Source organism: Canis lupus, chromosome 6 (assembly GCF_048164855.1).
Source record: "Canis lupus baileyi chromosome 6, mCanLup2.hap1, whole genome shotgun sequence".
NCBI classification, from domain to species: Eukaryota; Metazoa; Chordata; class Mammalia; order Carnivora; family Canidae; genus Canis; species Canis lupus.
Window position 1 is genome coordinate 14,253,883 of NC_132843.1, and position 18,063 is coordinate 14,271,945.

Genomic DNA, 18,063 nt, shown 5'->3' on the forward strand with positions numbered 1-18,063 from the left:
GGGAGCACAAATGACCAACAGCCCTAGCAGCTAGCCTCTGGATCCACCACAGTGGCATGGAGGCCAAACTTACTGAGAGCTGCTTCTAGTCAATAACTGAGCATGGCAAGGTCCTAGTTCAGGCTCATTCTGGAAAACTGCAAGACTCTTCTGACAAGAAATTTGACTTTACTTGTCCTCATTGGCAAAGTCAGACCTATATTGGAGCTGCACTTCACTCAGAAACTTCCTACCTCACCCTCTTCCCTTCCCTCTTTCCTTCTACAGGTATCAAGTCCATGTTGTGGTCCATGGGCTTTTCTGTCTGCTCCTGCTCCCTTCATAATAAACTCTTGCACACTAATCCCATGCTGGTGTCTGCTTCTTAGTAAACCCAAACTTAACAGTCAGAACCTTCAGAACATAACCTGAAGTAAGAATTTGTGGGCAAATCATTTAGGTGCTGCCAGGAGAAGCTTAAGTAAGGGAAGGAGAAAGAGTATTAGGACAGGAGAGAGGAACAAACCAAGCAATGGCACAATTTCAGGCAAATTCTCTACCTAACTCTGTAGGGAGGCTGGACTTATCAGTCATCTATTCATCCATTTCTGTGACTTCTATTCTCACCTCATCTGTGTGGTTCAACCAAGCTTACCACATAGGATTTTACAATGTACACTAGATAATATTTACAGTACTTAGAACTTAATAAAATATAATACTAGATATATAATCCAGTAATATTGTACTTGTGCCTGGTAGGTAGTAGACAATGTGTATTAAATGACTAGCACAATATTAACAATATAAAATGCTTGAAAACTGCCACCACCTTATAAAAATACAGTAGCCACACATACTTTTCATATAATTCCCCTTTTGCCAAAAAAATTAAGTTCCAAATACATACAATGTGCCATCTGTCTTCCATTTTTATTCTTTGAAGTTTTACTCCACTCCAAATGCAGGAGTCTCATTTTGTTTGCTCAACTTTTCCTCTCAAACATCAGTTCTCTATTTCAATCCATTCAAGTTAGAGAGAGAAAGAGAGAGAGATGCCTGGGGCCCAAAACCTGAACCAGCAAAAGCTCTAATGGATCCTCATGTAGCGGTGAGCACAGAACAAAAAGTTTCCTTAGGCCTAGACTACAGGATAAAGACCAGAACAAAAAAAGCTAAGCTGTCTGCTTGGTCCTCTTCTGTCATCAAGCCAATGGTAACGTGAATCCCAGTGAAAGGACACCAAAGAAAAGAATAGTGATGTGAATGCTTAGAACTTACCTAAACCACCAAGCCTAGAATTCTCATTGGAGGGTATTTGCTAAGAGAGGTAGTCCCTGGTCCACTTTACCTCGCCAGGAAAAACAGGTGTTCAAAAACTATAAGTGAAGTTGTTATGTGCCATTGGATGTCTGCCTTTTGAGTGTTATTACATACTTTTGAAGACCCCTAATGTTTTGTCATAACAATGTGATCCTCACCCTTATCTGACTGTAAGGCAATAATTTATGGGACAATAATGGTCTATGGTTTGATAATGATTCAGAATTAAGACTTGAGAAAAATACAGGCTCTGGGATTAAAGCTAGGCCCAAATCCCAAATTAGCTTTCTCTAGCCAAGTGAGCTAGGACAGCTGAACTTGTTTCCTCACTGTTATATAACTATATGCAATACTGTTGTAAGGAATAGAAATACAAGAAAGTGTCATAAGGAGGTACTCAGTAAAACTTGAGCATTATTCATGACAATATAACAGTGTAATGAGCACAAAATTTGGAATCAAAACTCTTGGTCTTATTTTGCTGATCGCCTCTATCACGAACCCTCTCTTTGAGTTTGTTTCCTCATGGATGGAATAACTGTAGGATAATTGTATTGTAGGTAATATTACACACCTCAAAATATCATATAGAGGACCAAATGAGATACCTCATGTTGAGTGCATTTGGAATTATAAACATTAATTAACATGATCTAAATGCTAAAATATTTTTACTATAGTGATTTTTGGTGCACACCTTTCAAAAACTGCATTCTCTACTTCTTGGCCTTAGTGAATATAATCTTCAGTTCTCAAGATCATGCCAATGCTTTTGATGTTTTTGCCCTTTTTAAGTTATCTAGTAGCAGACTGCTGCCTTTTTAAAAAAACGGGTTGCTTTTCAAGTTTTCATTGTGGTACAACATACATAAAATTTAGTATTTTAATTATTTTAAGCATATAATTCATTGTTGTGCAATCATTATGACTATCCATCTCCAGAACTTTGTCATCCCAAGCTAAAATCCGCACTCATCAAATATAACTCCCCATTGTCACCTGATGATTACCTTTCTTTCCCTACTCTTTTATCTGATGTTGCTTTGCTAATTAGCAGGAAAACAGTTCATTTTTCTCCTTCACGCCAAAATATACTGCCAGTAATAACTTTCTATAAAAGCCATTTTTCAAAAAAGATTTTATTTATTTGACAAAGTGGGAGAGAGAACATAAGCAGGGGGGAATGGCAGGCTCCAGGACTCTGGGATCATGACCTGAGTCAAAGGCAGACAGTTAACCATACTGAACCACCCAGGTGCTCCCATAAAAGCCATTTTTAAACCTGTAACATTTTTTGGCCTCAAACATTAATACAATCTAGTTCCAGCTAAACTCTTCAGCTCTATTTCTGTGCAGAACCCAATGTTATAGTCAAAATAAATGGCTATCTTTGTGCCTTCTCCCTTCCACACTTCTGCTCATACCATTCCTTCCATTGGGAAGGTTTCTCCTATTCACTCTTTGCCAGGTCCAGTTTTCAAGGACCAGCTCATAGTCTATCTTCTCCACAAAGGCTCCTTGACCACCAAATATGGTATTGATTCTCTCTTTTGGTCGCTTATGGTAGCTATGATCTAAATTGCTCATGATAGAAATTGTAAACTGTAATTATTATTTTTTTAAGGTTTTATTTATTTATTCATGAGAGACATAGATAGAGGGAGAGGCAGACTCCATCCAAGGAGCCAAACGTGGGACTCGATCCTGGGACTCCAGGATCACACCCTGGGCAGAAGGCAGGCGCTAAACTGCTGAGCCACCCAGGGATTCCCCACTGAAATTATTTATGTCAACTAGAGATCCCCAAAAAAGAATTATGCTGTGTTATTCTGCTCATTCAATAATTTGTTCAAATATTTATTATTCATTTAACAAATACTGTCCACAATATACAAAGTGCCTAATGGATGTTTGCAGAATTAAAAAAGAGAATTCTAAGTCACTGGGCTTTGGTGAATGAGTCAAGAAACCTTACGTTGGATTCTTATAAAAAAAAAAAAAAGAAAAATTATTACTTTTTTATTTATTCATGAGAGACACACAGACAGAGAGGCGGAGACATGGCAGAGGGAGAAGCAGGCTCCCCGTGAGGAAGCCCAACGTGGGACTCAATTCCGGAGCCCTGAGCCACCCAGGCGTCCCCAGAAAAATTATTTACTTCTTAGGTCTTAGCTGTGCTCCAGTTAATAATCATCTGTAATATAATAATAATCTTATTACATCAGCTACCTATTAAATAAGTTAATACCAGGTTTGGGTTTTGTTGTTTTTGTTTTTGTTTTTTTCCAGCCGATTTGGAATTTAAGTCATACACTCAAACTTGAATGATTCAGTTGATTCCTAAACAAGATTGTAATGCTTCAGGTAGCCACCACTGTCTGACAATTCCAACTTATGGGCAAAACTATGCAAAGTTATCTTTTGGTTAAGCTTCCTGTATTCTTATTAGATGCCAATGAAGGGAGAAGGTATACATGGGAGGGAACAGGACTGAGTGTTCCGGTCGGTGCTGCTTTCTCCGCAGCATGATTCCAACCGACAAAGTTAGTGCCGCTTGGCGTCTCCCTGGCCACGCCTCTCCAGTGAGGCGACAAGGGAGGAAACTGCTGAGGAGAAAGCGTTTTTTGTAACGGGTGCCGCCCGTTTGCAAATGAGCGCCGAGAACTGCAAATTCTCGGCAGAGGCCTCTCTATGCAGAAAAGTCAACGGACACTAAGATACTGACTGACAAGGAGGGGCGGCCCGGGTGGCTCAGCGGTTTAGCGCCGCCGTCAGCCCAGGGCGTGATCCTGGAGTCCCGGGATCGAGTCCCACGTCGGGCTCCCTTCGTGGAGCCTGCTTCTCCCTCTGCCTGGGTCTCTCATGAATAAACAAGTAAGATCTTAAAAAAAAAAAAAAACAAAAAAAACTGACAATGATACTCCTAGTCCCATAGAAGCCACATTTGCTTTCATTATTTCATTTGTGCTTTTCCACAGTCCTGTAAAACGGGCATTATTTCTACTTCACGGAAGAGGGAACTGCTCCTAAGCTACAGGGTCCGTGGACTAACTACTCAGCAAGGCAGCAGCTAAGAGCACTCCCTCGGCGAGAATGACTGCCGTCCGGGGCTCACAGGCACCGCCCCCACTTCACCCGCCAGGGGCACCCCCGGATGACCCACCTGCCCTGGATTCCCAGGCCGAGGTGACCTTCCCGCGCGACTCAGTAAGCCTGACTGGCCGCCATTCGCCCAGCTTCCCCAGAGCCGGAAAATCACCGCAGGTGCGCGCGAGGGCCTAGTCCCCGCCAGGCAGCACCACGCCGACAGGGCCAGGACGCCCCTATGCCGTCACCCCGAGGGCGCTCCACGAATCCGGACCGAGCACGCTGTGGCTGACTCAGCCCCGCCAAGGCCGGCCGAACTGTCACCAGCGAGGCTCCCGGCCGCCAGCGGGCCTAGCCCTCGGCTCACAGGCCGCTCTAGCCGCGCTCGGACAGCGCGATCTCGCTGCTCCCGCCTGACGTCATCGGCGGGCGCCGCAGCGCGGTGGCGGGCACGCGCAGCCGGGAAGATGTCTCCGACGCCGCCGCTCTTCAGTTTGCCCGAAGCGCGGACGCGGTTCACGGTTAGTGGGCTGTGGGAGGGTGCGGCTCTGACCTGGCTCTATCTTTTTCCTCCTCTCCCAGAAAATACTCGAATTTTGCCCTGGAGTAAGGCGGGAACTGAGGTGTGTGCCCCGCGGTGTCGGCTCCCGGCCCCGTCGGGGGCGGGGAGGTGGGAAAGACGCATTACTTGTCTCTTCCGTGCGTCCCGTGCTGTCCGCCTCCGTCCTCCTGTCGGCAGGTCTCTGAACCTCGCGGTCTGGGCGCCTTTGTGCCCCGCGTGGAGGGCTCATCCGCACACGACCTCCGGTGCGGTCGAGCTCTTCCGCAGTGCTCGCTTAGCCGGACAGGTGTCTCCAAAATTGCTTACGGGTGAGGGCGGGAGTGATTTTAGCCCAGGGGACTGGCTCGCGCTCCGCCTCCTCAGCTGCCAAGTCGTGGATCTCGGTCGCTTATTCACCAGCCTTTAGCCTTCCGTATCTCGCTCCCAAGAGATTAACGAGATCCTAAGTAGGAAAAGGCAGAGAGATCAGCTTGGGGATTGTTGCTGGATGTCATTTTATACTTAACACAGTTTGGAAGAGTAGTTTGAGCATTTGGGGAAAGCCTTACAGAGCGTTTTCATGTTAGCGTATTTAACTCTTTGAATAGCACTGTGAAGTAGGCAAAGTTCTATTAAAGCCTGGTAGATGAGCTGGAAATTGAGATCACACCCCCTCCCCCCAAAAAAGTAAGGTGATGTACTTCGCTCGTGTTTCTGACGTCAGACCCAGTGTTCATTTTACGTTGCCCATCAGAGCATGAAGAACCCTGTTCTGAGTTGCTTGCCTGTATTTGTTTTTAGCATTTGCGCCAATATTTCAAGTTATGATTCAACTACTTGAATAGTTAACTGTGCTTACCTAGTTTTAGTGACGCCAGAATAAAGAGTTTTCTTGTGTGCACATTATTTTTTTATCCCATGCAAAGAGCGTTCGTTTGTTAACCAAGTAATATCTCGTTTATGTCTTCAGAATCGTTTTCTTTCTGTATATTTTTCTGCAATCCCTGGTGCTCTGAAATTCTGCTAAGAGTAATTGTTAGAAATATCCAATATGGGGACACCTGGGTGGCTCAGCGGTTGAGCGTCTGCCTTCGGCTCAGGGCGTGATCCCCGCGTTTGGGATCGAGTCCTACATTGGACTCCCTGTGAGGAGCCTATTTCTCTCTCTGCCTGTGTCTCTGCCCCTCTCTCTGTGTCTCTCATGAATAAATAAATAAAATCTTAAAAAAAAAAAGAAATATCCAATATACTAGTCCTGGAGGGGACCATTTAATTTGAGATCATCTAGTCCCGTGCTTCTTAAGGTGTAATGTACAGTGGAATCACCTGGAGATCTTGTTAAATGTAGATTCTGGTGTAGTAGGTCTGAAATAGAGCCTGAAAGTCTGTATTTCTAAGTTCCCAGGTGATGCCACTGCTGCTGTTAGTAATAAGCATCTACAACAGCTTGCTTGCTTGCTTATTTATTTATTTATTTATTTATTTATTTATTTATAAGAGGCACGGGGGGGGGGGCGGGGGGAGGGGTGCAGAGACACAGGCAGAAGGAAAAGCAGGCTCCATGCAGGGAGCCGGCAGTGGGACTCATCCAGGGTCTCCAAGATCAGGCCCTGGGCTGAAGGCGGCGCCAAACTGCTGGGCCACCAGGGCTGCCCGACAGCCCCCTTATTTAACTGGTAAAGAAATTGAAGCACAAAGAGATAAGGAGATATGCCGAGGATTATACAGTCTACTCTTGGCATATGCCGAGGATTATACAGTCTACTCTTGGCAGAGTCAGGAACGGACATTTCCAGTGTAAATCGAATTCCTGGGGGTAGTGAGATAACTTTCCAAGTGTATGTGAGTTTCTACAGAATGAAAGACTTTGCAATATTTTTGTCTTTCATATTTCTTTTTTTTAAGGTTTTATTTTTAAATAATTTCTACACCTAAAGTAGGGCTTGACTTACAACCCGGATGTCAGAAGTTACATGGTCTAGCTACTGAGTCAGAATCCCCTTTTTATTATCTTGACTTTCATTTATGACTAAGACAATTAGCAGGTATTCAGTGTTGACTGTGTGTTAGAGACTTGGGCTGAGCAAAACTAGAGAAGATGGGACTTGAGATGGGTCTTGAAGAATGGATAGGATTTGCATGAGCAGGTGGGAATAACAGTGAATGAATACACTAGAGTGAGCTTGGTAGAAAATAATGAAAAAATGTCTAGACCTTAGTGGAAACTGTATGTTAGATGGTAGTGGGAAATAAGATTGGATAGATTGAAGGTGATAGCATCAAGGACCTTGAGAGGGAGCTGTGAAATTTTAAAACCAAAGCCTGTAAATAAGGAGCCATTTGGAGATTTAGAAAAAAAAAAAAAAAGTAGAATACTCTCATGAATGTGATATGTAAAGAAATGGTAGGGAGGGAAAGCCTGGAATAAGAAAGTCTAGTTGGTAAGCTCTTGTCAAATTTAAAGTGATTAGAGTTTGCATCATTAAGTGGCATTTGAATAAGAATTATTGATGGAATGACTGATAGTTTTTCCCAAGTGTAAGTGTTTCTAGTTAAATATACTGTTGATGAGTGATGTTTTTCAGTAAACAATAGGCAAAAATCTTTCCACTTACATGCTATTTTTATTTTTCTAGAAGTCTACCAGAGAGGCCCTCAACAACAAAAATATCAAGCCATTGTTGAATACCTTCAGCCAATTACCTGGCAGGTAAGGCATTGATATCCATGAAATACACTTGCCCAGATCTTTATACTTAACCTTGAGCTGTTTAAAAATGCAGGTGTCTTTTGTTTTTAATAGTGAAAATGAAAAAAAATGTACCCTTGACCAAGCTTTCAGAGGTGTTCTAGAAGAAGAAATTGTAAGTATGTTTTCCTTCATTGTCAAAATTTTGCTGCTAAATTAATAAATGTTATTTTTAAATTGCTTTTATTCTCAGAATGGATATTTAAACAAGATTATTTTTTCTGCAGTGAGCTTGCTACTTTATGAAAGCTGACTTGATCATAGTATAGGAGTTATGTAATAGTTAAGCATTTTGACAGCACAAGTACAATTTAAGGGGTAAACCCTTAATCTCTCTACAAGTGAATATAAGAAAAAATTGATGAGGTTTTCCTGAGCAAGAAAGCACTATAATTTGAAGGTGGGCTTTCTCGCTTTGCTCAATAAACAGTGACACATCCTTTAGTAGCATAAAAGGTCTAGTCCAAGGATGTTTAGCATGGGAACTCAGATTCCATGCCCTCATTTTCCTGTGGCATCCTCACCCATTAGTATACAAAAATAGCCAGAGCCTATCCAACTTTGGTAGAAAAATTTAACCTAAACTTGAAAACTCTGAATTTATTTACCATTAGGGGGGCACCCAAAGGAAAGGAAAACTTTCAGCAGTTTATTCTTGGTTAGGTGAAGGTTGTGTCCCAAGAAGCTAGATCCTTTTCTAATGGGTACAATACAGTGTCCCTTCCTTTTAAACAATTCTGGCATCAAAACTCATTTTTTTCCTCTTCTTCAGACCTAGTCATGTTATGAGGCATTCCACAAGTTACTTTGCTTTTCTGAGCCTCAGTTTCCCATGTAAGAGGAAGTATAACATTCTTCAGGGTTATATAAAACAACACATAATGAATACTTAAAAAGTTCTAGTTTCTATAATGTTATGGAACCTAAGTACTACCTCCCTTTTTTTTTTAAAACCCTCAGACAGGGATCCCTGGGTGGCGCAGCGGTTTGGCGCCTGCCTTTGGCCCAGGGCGCAATCCTGGAGACCCGGGATCGAGTCCCACGTCGGGCTCCCGGTGCATGGAGCCTGCTTCTCCCTCTGCCTGTGTCTCTGCCTCTCTCTCTCTCTGTGACTATCATAAATAAATAAAAATAAAAAAAAAAATAAAAATAAAAAAATAAAATAAAACCCTCAGACATATTGATGCAACAGTGCAGTTAATTCCCCTGGCCCTGTCTTTGCCCTGTGCCATTGATTGAGTTATGGCCTCAGTGCTTGTTTACTTGATTAGCTTGTAGCCATAATCATGCTAATGTAACCATCTTCCTAAGATCATTGGATTGTAAGTGAATCACCCCCTTATTATTTACTTGATCTATTTTTGCGATTAGTGATTCTATTACTGTTAACTCGTTTTTTATATTTTCATCTTAGTAATTTTATTTTCTGCAAGAAATAGGTTTGTCTTTTGTTTCTGATACTTTAATGTCAAAGGATATGTTTTTATTGTTACCAAACTAGTCTGGACTCTGGTTCCTAAATTAAATTGTTTTCTCCTCTGTTGGTAGATAAATCATTCATCATGTGAAAACGTTTTAGCTATTATTTCTCTTGCTATTGGGGGAGTAACTGAAGGTAAGTACAGCATTGTTTTTCTAAAGTAATCATGGATGTGACATGCTTTATTTAAAAGTTATTTTCCTTATACCTCTCCATCTATATGATTTTGTTCGTTTTTCAAATTCTGCCTACCACCTTTGCCAAGAAGTTGTCCCAATGAAATTAGCTCACACTTCTCGTTTCTAGTACGCAGCACACATTTTGACACTTTCTTTGTTCTCCAGTTGTTTCATTTATTCAATAAATATTTATTGAGCATCTACTATGTGCCTGGTACTGAGATAGGACTTAAACATTCAGTGTTAAAGAAAACATATCACTGCCCATAAGTAGCTTAGTGGCTGATGGAGGAAACAGATGTGTAAATTTTTTACTGAGGTATAATTACTGTGAAGTGGGAATGAAGTGTGATTGAAGAGACTCTCTAAACTCTGAAGGAATCAGGGAGGTCTTAGAAGGGAAGCAAGCTGTAACAGGAGCTGGGATGTGAGAGATTCTCACATTTGTCAGAAAGGAATACAAAGCTGTGTAAAGGCCAAGTTTAGCCTGGCTAAAGAATTGGGTGGAGCAGAGGGGTGAGAGGATGATAACAATGGTGAGGAAGGAAACAGGAAAGGTAGCTTAGGGTCATTGTAAAGGGCTTTGTATACCATGCTAACAGGGAGCTATGGAGGAAGAGTTGGATTGGGAGAGACTGCTGGCAGGAAAACTAGGTAGGGGACTGTTAAAATGGGGCAGTGGCCATGGGGGATAATTGCCAGACTAAAAAAGGCATATAGGAAGTACACAGTGCCTAACACCTAGAAGGAGCTCATTAAATATTTGCAGAAGGAAACAGTGAAAAACTAGTTCATCCATACTCTTCAGCAAATGTAGTTGAAATATTTATTTAATGTAAGTGAAAAATGCCTTTTAATCTGTAAAGTATTACTCACATATTTATTCTTTTGATACCTATTCCTAAAAAAACTAGAACATTCAAGGTAAAAGTGGTCTGCTAGTGTAGCAGCATGTTATTCTGTAAACTTAAGCATAATTCATAAATTCTGACTTGACACTTTAAACTTTTATACAGGATGTTCATTGCATACTTGAATGAGTTCTGCAGTGGGGAGTGTTCCTTGCCCAGTTTTTGCCAAACAGCAGTTTACTTAGTTCATTGATTACCTTGATGTGTTACTCTTGTAGACTGGTAATATTTTTAATGCTTGAAGTTCAGAGTCTGTTTTTAGAACTTTTACTTTATTTGAAAAAGATAAGGACTTATGATAAAAGCTTAGATGCTTTTTTAATTTTAATTGGATGAGGAATAGTCCTTCTCAAGAGATTATTAATTGTGTTCTTCTTGTGACGTTTTCACATTATCCATAAATATGTTTTATTAAATTCAACTCAGCAAATATTTATTGAGCTTCTGTTTAGTGTCAGACACTTTACTGCTTAAAAAGTACAAAAATACCTACCCACAAAATCTCATAGTCTACATAAAAATAAACAGGATATGATAAATGCTCTAATTTATTTATACTGTGCTTCAGAAGTATAGATGGGGTGGCCCGTTCAAAGGTATCAGGAGTTTTTTAGATGCACTGATATTTACTGTGTACTTTGAAAGATGGAGTAGGAATTTGCCACATGATAGGAGGGAGACTGTGTAGACAGAAAAAAGCATTGTGTACAAAACCGAGCAAGGATCAACATGGCAGAATGGGAACTGAGGAAGGAGTATCTGTAGGCGAGGTTAAGTGAAGCAAAGAGGGTGTGCAGAGGCTGGGGTGCAGGTTGTTGAAAGTTCTGGGGATCACACTATAGTGCAGCTCATCAGAATCACCAGTGAATCTCTATTTTTAAATGAGACTGCAAGGTCTCAGCTTAGTTTTACTCAATCAGAATCTTTGGAACTGGAATCTAGGTAATTTTCTTAAGTTCTGTAATTAAATGTGAGTTAACTTTTGTCAAAGTATGCTGCAACTACTGCCAGGGAGTATGCTTCTTAAATCTCTTAGGTATACAGGGCATATAGTATCTCAGAGTCTTAAGTGGTAAGGGACTTCAGCAGTTGTCCAGTCCAGTCTCATCTCTAGCCTTTCCTGCTCCCTTCTATAATGTCCCTGGCAGATGGTCATCCAACATCTATGCCTATTGATGGGGCTTTCTATCTTGATTGCTTTTAGTCTTGTCAGGTTTCCCTTGTACTGATCATAGTATAGGAGTTTCAACTGAGTTGAAATCTGCTGCCTTATGCCACCCACTGGTTCTTGGCAGTATCCCTCACATCACATTCCAGATGTGATCCTACCAGTGCAGAAGTTGAATATATTACTTGTTTTTTTGTTTTTTAACTTATTACAGTGTTTTGGGCTTACAGTGCTCCCTAGATATTTTCTTTGCATACTATGCTTAAAAGCCTACTTTTCTTAAACACTTAGTGTTACTTTAAAATGGAAGAAAGAATGAGCAGGAAGATGAAAGTACATTGAGCTAGTCAAATGACCCTTTCTTTGAAAAATATTTTAATTTATTGTTTTAATTAAATAACATTGAATTTTGAAATAAACAACTTTTTACTCTACCATTCTTTCCCCTGAAATGATACCTTTATTTTAAATGTTTAATAGATGAAATCAGTATCAAACTTTTTTATTATCTTTTTTGAAGGTAAATCAAATCACAAAGATAATTTAGCAACACTATGGAACATTTAGAAATGAGCAAAAGGGAAAAATACTACTCATAATTTCTCTACTTTAAAAAACTACCATTCATTTTGGTATATGTTTTTAGTTTCTCTAGTCTTTTTAAAAAACTTATTGTTGTAACCATAATATACGTACAGTTTTGAATCCTGCCTTTTTCACTTAACATTATATCATAAGCATTTTCCAAGTTATTTTAGTCGTCATAACAATCGTTTTTAATTGGCTGCATTATATTCTTTTGAATAGCTTAGTGGTGAAGAAAACAGACTGTGGAGCCAGACTGCCTGGGTTCGTATCCCAGCTCTACCACTTACTGGCTCTATGGCCTTGGGCAAGTTATTTAACTTCTCTGTGTCTCAGTTTTCCCATTCTATAAACTGGAGGTAATATCTACCTCATAGGGTTATAAGGATTAAATGTGTTAGTATACGTAAATCACTTTCTGTGCCTGACATATAGTAAATGCTCTAGAAGTGTATCAAGAATTATCATCATCATCATTATTGAGTGCACATACCAAAAATTACTTAAGTATGTCCCATTTGGGGACTTTTAGGTTGCTTCCATTTCTTGTCTTAAAAATTTGTTAGGAGTGACAAAGTATGCTGTTGAGATATTTTTCAGAATTATTTTGCATGGGCTGTTTTACTGTACAATTTTTTAAACTTTTAAATTGGCTTGTGCTCCACTTGAAGGTATTTGTACCGCATCTACACCTTTTGTATTGTTGGGAGATGTTTTGGATTGTCTTCCTCTGGATCAATGTGACACAATATTCACTTTTGTGGAAAAAAATGTTGCTACTTGGAAATCAGTAAGTGCCATGGTTTCTTTTTCTGCTAACATTATGTTTCTGTAGATCCAGAGTTCAGAAGATACAATTTATTTATTTATTTATTTACTTTTTTTTTTTTCCTTATATTTTTATATTGCTGACTGCCAAAGAGTTTGTCCTTATGAGGGAATTATACTACTATCTTGGAGGGGCTAAGTAAGAGTCATAGTGAAGAAAAAGTTCAAATATAAAATTTGACTGAGTAGTAACAATTAATTTGAAAATGCACACTTTCTTTAAAACAGTTATTTGGTATCATGTTTGTTCTGTACGTGAAAATATAATTGAAAATGCTATTTGTGGGGAAAAAGTGAAAGTGGTAGGGTAGACTCAGTGCATGTCAGTGTTCTTTAATATCTTCCTTTCTGTGACTTATTTTTGAAGAGTGTCTAACAACTTCTGTACAGTAGTAATAATTTGTATATTAATTTCAGAATACATTCTATTCTGCTGGGAAAAATTATTTACTACGTATGTGCAATGGTAAGTAATTCAGTGGTAAATGATTGTTTTCTAAAATAAATGTGGCTAGAAAAACAGATGGTTGAATTAAACATAAGTGATAAAATTTTAAAAATAGATTAGTATCTTCAGTTTTAAGTAACAGACTGATTTATTAAAACTGATCATTCACTTTAAATTAAACTGTTTCAGTTCTGGGCATAAGCTTAAAACCAAAAAAAGTTTAGTAAAGTTTATCTTGCCAATGCTAAATTCATTTTATTCCGAATTTTTTAGTGCTTTTTTGGAACAATAGTTTCTATTCTAATTTTGAGAACTGTTTTAGAAAAATACTCTTGACAGACTGATTAACAAATTTGGGTATAGTTGTAATAAACATAGAATAATCTCCTATAACCTTCATTTCCATATGCTGTTAGATCTCCTAAGAAGATTATCAAAATCCCAGAATACAGTCTTCTGTGGACGAATTCAACTCTTTTTGGCCAGGCTTTTCCCTTTATCTGAGAAATCAGGTATGCTTTTATACATTAAATAAATGCTTTGAAGGAGAGTCTTTTTCAGTTTTTAATGAATTAGAAACTCCTGTGATGATAACAAGTAAAATGGTTCTATAAAGTTGAAAACATAGAAAATTGTCACTTTTTTTTATTGGTAAATAACTATTTATAGTAAATAAATATAGTTATAGTAAATAACCATACTTTTGGTAATGTATAATACAGGTAACCCTTAAAGTCATTGATTATTTTTTTTTTAAGTATAGTTGACATACATTAGTTTCAGATCTACAGCATAGTAATTTGACAGTTGATTCTTTAAGTTCCAAGTTTATTAATAATGAAAATCTGCAGTTGAATCACATATATATAGATACGCACTATCACATCTCTATTTCATTTTATAATGTATGCCAATTTTTCTCCTGCCATTTTCTCCCTCGTAGTCACTACTATTTAGGCACATTTATTTTCTTCCATTTCTTTTTATTTTTTTAAGATTTTATCTATTTGACAGAGAGAGAACATAAGCAGGGGGAATGGGAGAGGAAGAAGCAGGCTCCCTGCTCTTCAGGGGCTCTATCCTAAGACTCTGAGATCATGAACCGTAGGCAGATGCTTATGACTGAGACACCCAGGCACCCCTATTTCCTTCCCTTTCTTTTACCATTTTTGTGTGTGTTAAATATAACACTCATATAAAAAGTGCATAAAATAAATATATATATACTATAATTATTCTGAATCACATTTTTGTGTAAGCACTGTCGAAGTCCGGAAATGGAACATAACAGTTCTCCAGGGCTCTACGTAATCTGTTCACATATGCCAAATTTTAATACCTCTTTCCTTCAGTCTTCCTTTCCTTAATATCAGGCTAATATACCACCTACTTCATATGTTGTGAGGATTAAATGAATTAAAATACTTGAAGAGCTTACAACGTGCCTACATGTAGTGAGACCCATAGTAAATGTTGTCAGTGGTTTCTGTGTTTTCTTTTTTGTCATGCTAGATCTTGTTTTTTCTTTCCTACTTATTTAATCAAGATTGATTTAGATTACCTAGGTATTTACTGCTTTTATTTTTGACCTTCTAGTTGTGAAAAATATCCCTGTAAGACTTTTCTTTAGTGCAGGTCTATGTTTTGTCTGAAAATCTTTTATTCTTAAGGAATGATTTCAATAGATAAAAGATTCTAGGTTAGCACTAGATGTAGGATTTAATCATATGTACGATAATCATTACTCTGCCTTTCTCTTCCATTGTTCTCTAGACAACACAAATACCAGTGTAACTTCTTTGAAGATAGTCTAGATTTTTTTTCTCTCTCCTTGCTCTTTACTTTTTTCTTTATTTTAGGTTTGTTTGGTTTCTTTTTTCAGTTGTACTATGATGTATCTTACTGTAGATTTTTTTCTTTTTTTATCATATTTGGGATCTATGGGAATCTTAAATCTGGGTTAGTATCTTTAATCCAGTTGGCAAAAATTTTAGCCATTATTTCGTCAAATATTGTGTATGCCTCTTTCTTTTTTTTTATTTTTTTTCCATAATATTATTATACCTCGTCACTGTGTCTTCTGTCTCTTATTCTTTCTGTATTTTCATCTATTTGTCTCTATTTGTCACATTCTGAATAATTTCTTCAGATTGCTTTTTCAGTTCACTCTTTGGAAATGATGAATGATCAGCTGCTAAATGAGTTTTTAATTTTAGTTTTTGTTGTTTTCATTGTATTTTATTTGCTGAAGACTTGTTAAAGGTATTTAAGTCGGTTATGTCACTTACAGATTTCTTATTCCCTGCTCATATTTTCAAACTTGTTCTTTAATTTTTAAACCAGGATAAGCATTCTTATGTATCTGATAATTCCAGTACTTTAAGTCTTTGTGGGTTTGTTTCTGTTTCTCAGGATGTCTTCTCTTTGTGTCTTGTTAGCATTGGGTGTAATATTTGAAAAAATATTGAGGGATTAATTTTGAGGCCTAGGATACATACATTTTTCCAGATAGAGTTTTCATTGCTTCTGTTAGGCACCTTTAGAAGGAGGCTACCACTAATCCAGAGTTCCCTTAATTCAGCCCAGTTTTAAGGCCTGTGTTTCCTTCGATCATTGAGAAGACTTGGCTCTGGAGTATAGTTTGGTTTACTGTAACTTGAAGGTTATAGCCCTATGAGTTCCCAGCCTTGAAGATGGTTGGGGTGGGATTTATTAGATTCTCCACCTTTTTTGGGCCCAGATTTACTTTTATCATTCTAGCTTTGGGAAGCCATGAAAAGGGTAGCTCAGTTTTACAACTGATTCTCTTGTTTGGCAGATGTCCTCAAGACAGAAGTGGCTTACGTATCAATGCATTGTTTATCTTACTTGCCTTCTGGATGTTTGCCATGTATCCCTTACTTTCCTGTTAGCTCTTTTTTGAAAGTTTTTTCTTAAACCTTTTTTTTTTTTTAACTTCATTGTCTAGAACAATGCTGTAAACATGGTTTATGGTTAAATTTTTATGGAATTAATGTAATTTATCCAAGTTTTTGTCTTTAGTAGGATTAATCTGAGTTAATTAGCTAATTCGGCCTTCTGTTCCTACAGACTCACCCTTTTTTATTACTTTTTTTAAAAAAAAAAAACTTTCAGCATGTGAGTCCATGTGTCATACAATTCACCATTTAAAGTGTACAATTCATTGTTTTTTAGCATATTGACAGGGTTATGCAGCCATGACTACAGTCTAACTTTTGAACATTTTTCCTACCCTGTACCCAGTAACTGTCATTCCCAACTCATCATCATTCTTACCCTCTCCTCCAGGTTCTAAACAACCATTAGTCTCCTTGTTCTCTATAGATTTTCTTATCTGGATACTTAAAAAATGGAATAATGAAATATGTGTTCTTTTATTGACTGGCTTTTTTAACTTAGCATAACATTTTCAAGATTTATCTGTGGTGTAGCATGTATCAATATTTCTTTTTTTTTTTTTAATATTCATAGTATGGATAGAACACCTTTTGTCCATTCATCAGTTGATGGACATTCGGATTGTTTCTGCTTTTTTGCCTATTGTGAATAATGCTGCTGTGAATTTTTGTTTATAAGATTTTATTTGGACATATATTTTCATTTTTCCTTGGCATATACCTAGGGTGAAATTGCTAAGTCATATGGTAACTCTGTATTTAAATTCTCAAGGGACTACCAAACTGTTTTGTGAAGAAGCTGCACCATTTTACAGTCCTATCGTCAGTGCAAGTGGGTTCAGGTGTCTCCACATCCTTGTTAATGCTTATTATTGTCTTGGGTTTTTTATTATCACCATCTTAGTAAGTATAAAGTGGTATCTCATGGCATTTTCCTTATGACTAGAGATGTTAAGCATCTTTTCATGTGCTTACCGATCATTTGTAGGTCTTCCTTAAAGAAATGGCTATTTGTTTTATTTTTAAAATTGAGTTGTCTCAATTTTAAAATTTTTTAAAATTGAATTGTCTTTTTATTAACTAATTGAGTTAAATTAAAATTGAGTTGTCTCAAATTTAAAAATTGAGCTGTCTTTTAATTAATTGAGTTAAATTAAAATTGAGTTGTCTTTTTATTAATTAGTTTTATGAGTTCTCTTTATATTCTAAATAATCAACTCTTATCAGATATGTAATTTGCAAATATTTTCTCTCATTTTGTGGATTTCCTTTCACCTTCTTGATAGTATTGTTTGCAACACAAAAGTTTTAGGTTTTTATGAAATTTGGTATATCTATTTTTTCGTTTGCTGCTTGTGCTCTTAGTGTCATATCTAAGAAATCATTGCTTACCCTAATGTCACACAGATTTATTCTTGTGTTTTCTTATAAGTTATTTAGCTCTGTGGTCCATTTTGAATTAATTTTTGTATATGGTATGAGGTAGGAGTTCAGTTTCATTCTTTTGTGTGTTAATATCCAGCTGTCCCAGCATCATTTGTTGAAAAAACTATTCTTTCCTCCATTGAATTGGCATATAATCTTCTTTATGCCTTCAAAACACCAGCGTTAGTAGAACCTTAGGGTGTTGGCACTAATTCTTGTCTCTGCAAACCTTTTTGTTCTCTATTGTCACACCACTGACCGGTGCTGTTAGTCTCAGTTTTACTTCCTCAGGGAGCCTCTGTTTTTAGCATCTAATCTAAACCTGCCACCACAGTCACCCATTATCACCACCTGATTTCAAATCTCTTCTTAGCATTTAGCACCACTGTTTGTGTTGTTTACTTCTTGTTCTCTGTGCGTAGAACAGTGCCAGACATCGCAT

The 18,063-nt window shown here is 37.9% G+C and overlaps 1 protein-coding gene and 1 long non-coding RNA gene across 2 annotated transcripts in view; one reads left to right on the forward strand and one right to left on the reverse strand.

The window, feature by feature from the left end:
- The window catches only part of LOC140635036 (uncharacterized), a 77,979-nt gene extending 73,194 nt beyond the window's left edge, over positions 1-4,785 (reverse strand). The window contains exon 1 of the long non-coding RNA XR_012032380.1: positions 4,466-4,785. This is a non-coding gene — a long non-coding RNA (uncharacterized lncRNA). The remainder of the gene's footprint in view (positions 1-4,465) is intronic.
- Positions 4,390-18,063, forward strand: part of THOC1 (THO complex subunit 1) — a 54,900-nt gene continuing 41,226 nt past the window's right edge. The window contains exons 1-7 of the mRNA XM_072828976.1: positions 4,390-4,910; positions 7,567-7,640; positions 7,734-7,794; positions 9,228-9,294; positions 12,674-12,792; positions 13,248-13,296; positions 13,695-13,790. Of these exons, the coding sequence (XP_072685077.1) occupies positions 4,857-4,910; positions 7,567-7,640; positions 7,734-7,794; positions 9,228-9,294; positions 12,674-12,792; positions 13,248-13,296; positions 13,695-13,790 (520 nt within the window). The 5' untranslated portion in view covers positions 4,390-4,856. The remainder of the gene's footprint in view (positions 4,911-7,566; positions 7,641-7,733; positions 7,795-9,227; positions 9,295-12,673; positions 12,793-13,247; positions 13,297-13,694; positions 13,791-18,063) is intronic.